Source organism: Helianthus annuus, chromosome 17 (assembly GCF_002127325.2).
Source record: "Helianthus annuus cultivar XRQ/B chromosome 17, HanXRQr2.0-SUNRISE, whole genome shotgun sequence".
Lineage (NCBI taxonomy): Eukaryota > Viridiplantae > Streptophyta > Magnoliopsida > Asterales > Asteraceae > Helianthus > Helianthus annuus.
This window is the reverse complement of record NC_035449.2, coordinates 135,427,957-135,435,141: the sequence shown is the minus strand read 5'-3', so window position 1 is coordinate 135,435,141 and position 7,185 is coordinate 135,427,957. Positions and strand designations below refer to the sequence as shown.

The window sequence follows — 7,185 nt, the reverse complement described above, 5'->3', positions numbered from 1 at the left end:
CATGGCCGCCATTAATGGCTTGTATAAACATTTGAGGCCGCCATTAATGGCTTGTATAAACATTTGAGTAGAAGTCAGCCCGTTCATTAGCTTGCTCAAAATTAGTTTGATATTATGGTTACTTGAGAATTTTCGGCATTTGATATTATTGTTAACTTCTTAGTAAGATTTGTTTAAAAAACATGCAAATTCATTATAAAAGAGACAACTTATCCAAACTCATCTTCGAGCTTAGGTTGAATATATGAGTCTAGCCAACTGGGTTTGTTTTGTATGAGCTCGGGTCCAAGTTAATGTTGGCTCCACTCAGCTCACACGTTGAACAACCTTGCCCAAGGTTACTGCCTAGTACACACTAATGATCAGTTTAATTAGAATATCTTGCAATTGAATTCCTTTTTTTTTTCTTTAAAAAACACCGGCCCATCTCTTAAATGAGTTGTTTTAAGAGTGTCATGAAATAATTTACCCTATACAATCCAAGTCAAGTTATGATTGATTTTATACTACACACAACTTCACCTCTTTTGCTTGAACTTAAAACTCCTTTTCAACCATATCCAAAAAAAAAAAAAAAAAAAAAAAACTTTTAGAGTACTAGAGAGCAGGCAATCAATCTTGCACTCCTTCAAGATCCATTGATTTACAACCGATATTGTCTTATAACCTCCCCCTCTATTAACACACTAACGTTCTGTCTTTTGTTATTATCCACTACATTGTTATAGTTTGTGGGTTTAGAGAGGGCGTGTCTCATATGTTTTGTTAATGTGTTGAGTCGACTTTACGATACATCTTAATAATTATATGAAACATAAATAACAACAAAAATTGTAATATAACACTTCAAAGGTTGGAAAGAGTTGAAAACACCTAACAATCTTTCTTGTAATCCAACTCAGTAGCCAACATATACAGCCGCATTAACTATGTAGCAATTATCATCCTTGTCTCCCATTTCTTCCACATGCACACCACTTGAGCATATCAATCCACCATCCACCACTTCAACATTCTCTATTTTCCCACTATCACATACAACAAATTAAATATAAATAAGGATCCGACTCGCTTATCATAGACTTCATATTAGCTCCCTAGAAACACGAATCTAGCACAACTTAAACGACCTCAAATACAAGCTTTACGTACAAAGCTTGAGTAGGCTCACAAGCCTATTATTTATATTGGCGTATTAATTTTTCTTTTATATAATGAATATGTAATTACATAATACTATAAGATAAAAATATGTAAATAATAATATAGACTTACTAAGGGAAAACAGACTTCACTTTCTCGATATCCAAAGTAGGCTGAAGAGATCGAGGAACTCCAAGTTTTATTTGTAGTTTCATTTGGTCAAATGAAATGCCCGGTATGGACCCTACAAAGATTTTTTCCACTCATAAATAAGAAAGAACAAAGGCTAAAACCGAAATTATTTAAAATCCGTTACAGTTGAAAATGTAACCTGCAATAACTAAAAGGCAGGATATAGATTACATAATATAACCACCAAAGACTTGAAGAGAGCATAATTGTCATTTTCCATAGTTTCTAACCACGTCATATTGACTCTTTTGGGACCACTCGACAAGAAGGGGGTTCACAAGTTAAATCGCAACAACTATCAAACCAGTTTAAGCATAGTCCCGTTCAAGGCTCTTTATACAAAGGTGTGTAGAACCATAACAAAACATGTATCGTAAAGTCAACTTAACGCATTAACAAAACATATGAGACATGCCTCTCCAAACCCACACTATAACAATGTAGTAGATAATAACAAAAGAGAAAGAACGTTAGTGTGTTAATAGAGGTGGAGGTAATAAGACAATATGTTCCTATATAATAAAGCAAACATTAGAACCCCCCCCCCCCCCCCCTTAACAAAACATATTGACTCTTTTGGGACCACTCGACAAGAAGGGGGTTTCACAAGTTAAATCGCAACAACTATCAAACCAGTTTAAGTATAGTCCCGTTCGAGGCTCTTTATACAAAGGTGTGTAGAACCATAATATGTTGGCTGGTGAAGTAGGAAACAATCAATTAGTGCTTACCATATTTTACCTAGCAACTTTTAATAGTGTTTGAGCCAATAAAGTAGAACCTGAGTTTACAACCTTTGGCCAACTTTCACTATCTGTGCCACAAAGCCCACAGACAACTCGAGATGGCAATTGGGCCGGGTATGACTAATTCCATACCGGGTTGTAAAATCTTGTCTCGTACCCGCCTCATTACTTATCGGGTATTTGTGAGGTTTTTACACACGGGTATCGGGTATACACGTTAGTGTTTTAAATAATTAACCGTGAGTTTTTCATGTATGTATATTTTTTATTTTATTTTATTACTTTATGTTTTTTAAATGTTCTTGTACAGTAATTTACAAAATTACTCTACAAGATCAAAATTACTCTACAGGATCAGTTTACAAAATTACTCTACAAGATCAAAATTACTCTACAGGATCATTTGTAGAGTAATTTTGAATTGTATGTTGTTTGATAAACTTGCAGGGTAATTTTGATTCACTTGTAAAGTAATTTTGATGCAGAGTAATTTTGATACACTTGTAGTGTAATTTTGATAATTACCCTATAAGATCAAAATTACTCTACAAGAACATTTTGCAAAATTACTCTACAAAAGATCAAAATTACTCTACAGGATCATTTGTAGAGTAATTTTGATAGTTACTGATAATTACAAAAATGCCACCGCGAGTTTTTGTCTTTTCCTTCAGTTCGTACGTTTTGTACGTAAACTTTATTTGTATTTGATCTTTTGCCATAACATATATTATGATATACGCAATTAGACGTGATATATATGTATATATATAAGTGTGTGCATATATATACAAATAAATTAATAAATTACAAAGAAGAAACTATTTCCATCCCGCTCAATAAAGGTGCACATTCTCTACCTACAGATGAACACTCTCTAAATGATTTTGGGAAGTAATTAACTGTGGCAAGTAGAAACTTGCATCATAATAACATTTGGGAGGAAAGTGAATTAAACAGGATGCACATAAAACAGCTTTTGAAAGATTTTCAAATCAAGAACATAAAACAGTTGACTTTTTTGTCACACTAGTTGATTTCTAATTTTATTTTTATTTTTTTTTTTTGAACGGCAACTCTATATCTATATATAATTATAGAAGAAAAACCAGCCAGAAGCCGGGACAGACAACATACACCAAACACAATTACAAGACAGAAAGTTGATTTCTATAATTCTATATATAGCACAAATTGGTACCTATTTTTACAAAGAATATTACCATTTTCCCATCCTCTTAAGGTTCAGGTTGTTCAACTTATTAATATCAACAAAACTGCAGAGACATTGATACTCTAGTCTTAGGGCTTACATAGCACATGCTATGTCTAATCACATAAATAAGGATACTGCAAACTGCAGTTCGGTCCAGACGTAGTAGCTAGCAATCAATTTTCCATCAAGTTAAACAAATTACAAGATACTTTTTACTGCCTCGAGTTGTTATAATGCACGTGTCAGGAAATTGAGTGTAAATAAATATTATAAATAACCATGGGAAAGATCATGTATTAACTGGAGAACAAATATTATGAGGTTACAAGGTAAACACTTTTTGAACGCTAATCATGTGACGAGCAGAATTGATGATAACGAGAAGAAACTTTTTAAGAAAAGAAAATTTAATTCTCGTTTAGCCTCAACATGTAGAAAATGTGAATTTAGAAAGATAAGTCGTAAATATTAGGAAAAAGTAGAATTCTACAAATTTTCTTTGGATCAAATTGAAAGTAGTATTTTACACATTTTCTTTGGGTCAAATTGAAAGTCAGAAGTGCAGTTGATATACACATGGAGCAATACATCAAGCTCCCAGTGAATTTGTCATATGGTAGGGGCTGACATTTCATTTGGCCCCTACAAACTTTTGAGAAAAAATTTCACTTCACTACATTAAGAATTTCCAATAAACCCATTTTCCAAAACTTAACAATATGCATACCTATTATTTCCTATATAACTTACAAAAGATATCAGAATATAGCAAGTACTAACTACATAAGTTCATTATTTTAAAATCCGTATTTTATACCGTACCGGATTGGGCTCAGAAACGGTTTAACCGGGTCTATCGGGCGTTTCAACCGGGTGTACCGAGCAGTTTAAGCGGTTCTACCAGACGGTTCAACCAGTACTACCGGCTGGTTTGAACCGGATTTTAAAACATTGCATATAACCTAGTATTTCCAAAAAACTACAGGCTTGATCGCATTGCTTAAATCAGGCATTCTGTTGATCCTAAGTGTGTAAAGAAGAGAAAACTGTGGCCTCGATCGCACGAAAATTGCGAGTTCGGGATTGTGAAATATCTATGTATAAAAATGATGAACATTTCTAGGCCCAAATTAACTTAGGGAACCCGGGGCGGTCCCGTGATGGACTTTGAAAACGCGTTAATTTATAACGCAACACCGCCGCCACCCTTTGAAAACGCGTGGTACAATTAACGCGTTACCACCAACACGCGTTGAACTTTCAAAAATTTGACCGTTGGTTGTGCACATGACCGTTTAAAAACGGTAACTTTAATAAAAAAAAAAAAATCCATTTTATCTATATATATATCCACATTTTAACCATTTTTTCATACACCAAACTATATCTTTTAAACCATTTTACACCCATTTCACCCAATTTTTTATATCTTTCTCAAATGGAATTCCCTACCGATTCGACGTTTCCGATGTCTAGCGATTCCGAGTCGTCTTCCGACAACGACACACTAAACTATTTTGTGTCGGTGTATAACGAGCTTGATGCCGAGTCGTCCCGCCCAAAGAAGAAGATGGTCGGCCGTGATCGTATACGTGCCAACGAAGTTTTGATGAACGATTATTTTGTGGAAAACCCGCTATACAATTCCGAAACGTTTAGAGATCGTTTTCGTTTACCCAAAGAATTATTTTTAAAGATTGTTGGAGACATCGAGGCAAGCGAGGGATGGTTTCAAGAAGGTTACGATGCGAGGGGCAAACCAAGTTTCACGCCGATTCAAAAATGCACGTCCGCCATTCGCCAACTAGCGACGGGTAACCCACCCGATCAATATGATGAATACCTAGCTATGTCTGAAAGAACTTCACGTGAGTGTTTGCAATTTTTTTGCAATGCGGTTATTAAGTTGTATTCTAGCGAGTTTTTACGAAAACCGACGAGCCACGACATCTCTCGTATTTATGCCGCACACGAGGCTAGATGGCATTTTCCCGGGATGCTCGGCAGCATCGATTGTACACATATCGAGTGGAAAAATTGTCCAAGAGAGTTGCGAGGGGCGTATGTGAGGGGAGACATCAAAAGACCAACCATCATACTAGAAGCGGTGGCGTCGAATGATTTATGGATTTGGCATTCGTACTTCGGTGTTCCAGGTTCAAACAACGACATCAATGTGTTGCACACGTCGCCGTTGTTCCAAAGCGTAACGGATGGTACCGCACCTTCCTCTCCTTTCTATGTTAACGGTCGACATTACAGACGAGGCTTTTATCTTGTGGATGGTATCTACCCGTCTTGGTCTGTTTTTGTGAAAGCTCCCTCATTTCCCGTCGAGGCTAAAGAAAAGGCGTTCAAAAAATTGCAAGAATCGGCAAGAAAAGATGTTGAGAGGGCGTTTGGTGTTTTAAAGGGTAGATGGGGTATACTACACCGACCGGTTCGTTCGATGACCAAGAAAGCAATACATAGCATAGTGTATGCGTGTATCATATTGCACAATATGTTGATCAAACACGACGGACGTGCAATATCCCCGGATTGGGTACCGGATCCTCCTACACAAGTTCAAGTTCCACAAGATATCCATTTACAATTGCGTAACGAAGAAACTCACTTTCGGTTGAGATACGATTTAATCGAACTAGTAGGTTCTCTAGGTTTGGAGTTTCCAGATTCGGACGAGGAGTAGTTTTTTTTTTTTTTTTTTAAATTGTATGTTCCTAGTATGTTAAATTGAACTAGTATGTTTTAAAATTAGTGAAATTTTTAATTTAGTGTTTTATTTTTATTTTCTAATTTAAAAATGAAAATTAAAAAAATTGGGAGGGAGTGATAGAATTCCATCACTAGTGATTCCACCCCTAGTCCATTTCTATCACTAGTGATGGAAATATGGTTGATGACATGGCATTAGTTGATTGGATAGTGGGAGTGATGGAATCCATCACTAGTGATTCCACCCCTAGTCCCCTTATAGCAATTAATATGAAGAATACCAAGTCAATTCACAAAAACAGAAGCCCTATAAACAAGTTATTCAATCTTCAAATTCATATTCATATTAATATAATAAAATCACAAACAACCAGTACCTCTACGGAAAGCAGGAATCGAATTGGAAGAAATCGCATCCCTACAAGCTTTCATTGCCGCTTTCGTAACATCCTGCCTGTTACAAATCAAATTACCACATATCAATCAATAAAACCCTAATCCTCAAAATAAGGTGTGTGTGTGTGTGTGTGTATATATATATATATATAACATTTATGTATTCAACTGACCCGTGCTGATCGTAACCGACTCCCATTTCAACAAACAATAGTGTAAGAGAAGAGTTCGGTACAGACGATTGAGCTGCGGTGGCAGTTAGTGACGTGGATTCTCCGGCGCCGGTGGTCGCCATGGAAATCGGTGGTTTTGGAGAGGTGAAAAGTGGAAATTGGGGATGAAATTGTGGAGATTTGCGATTTGTTTGTAGATTTAAGGGGAATATGAATGTGAGAAATGAAGTGTTGAGGATCATTGTTTGTTAGGGTTTTAAGTTGTTGGTCCGATGGAAATTTAGTTTACATCCATTTCCTTGAGTTCTGGTTGACAGGAGTTCGATACACTCGATGTTTTTGGTTTGATACAATTTTTTTACTATGTTTTTGAATTTTTTTTAATTTTTTTTGGAATATCATAGTGCATAGAAAAAAATTACATAAGAATGGTTACTAAACCATCAATAATCTATCGCAACCTACTTTTAAATATCAAATCCAATTCTATCAAAAATAAAAGTTTCGTTTCTTTGTGACGAGAAATCGTTATGCATGACCCTCTGCACTCTGTTCAGAAAACCAACAGGTAGCCAAAAGGTATCAAAAGCAAAGGGAATAA

At 35.7% G+C, this 7,185-nt stretch overlaps 1 protein-coding gene across 1 annotated transcript; it reads right to left on the bottom strand.

Annotated features, from left to right (window-relative positions):
* Window positions 1-655: 655 nt before the first annotated feature.
* LOC110867670 lies at window positions 656-6,896 on the bottom strand. Its single transcript, XM_022116680.2, has 4 exons — window positions 6,585-6,896; window positions 6,393-6,469; window positions 1,276-1,387; window positions 656-1,028 (listed from the first exon to the last, which is right to left on the bottom strand). Exons 1-4 carry the CDS (start codon window positions 6,824-6,826, stop codon window positions 899-901), a joined length of 561 nt encoding a protein of 186 aa, XP_021972372.1. The 5' UTR covers window positions 6,827-6,896; the 3' UTR covers window positions 656-898.
* Window positions 6,897-7,185: the final 289 nt, after the last annotated feature.

Coding starts and splice junctions, on each gene's coding strand:
- LOC110867670 (XM_022116680.2), bottom strand. CDS start 6,826: ATGATCCTCAACACTTCATTTCTCACATTCATATTCCCCTTAAATCTA. Junction 6,470..6,584: donor GTCGGTTACGATCAGCACGG/GTCAGTTGAATA, acceptor GATTTGTAACAG/GCAGGATGTTACGAAAGCGG. Junction 1,029..1,275: donor GTGAAGTCTGTTTTCCCTTA/GTAAGTCTATAT, acceptor TGTATGTGATAG/TGGGAAAATAGAGAATGTTG.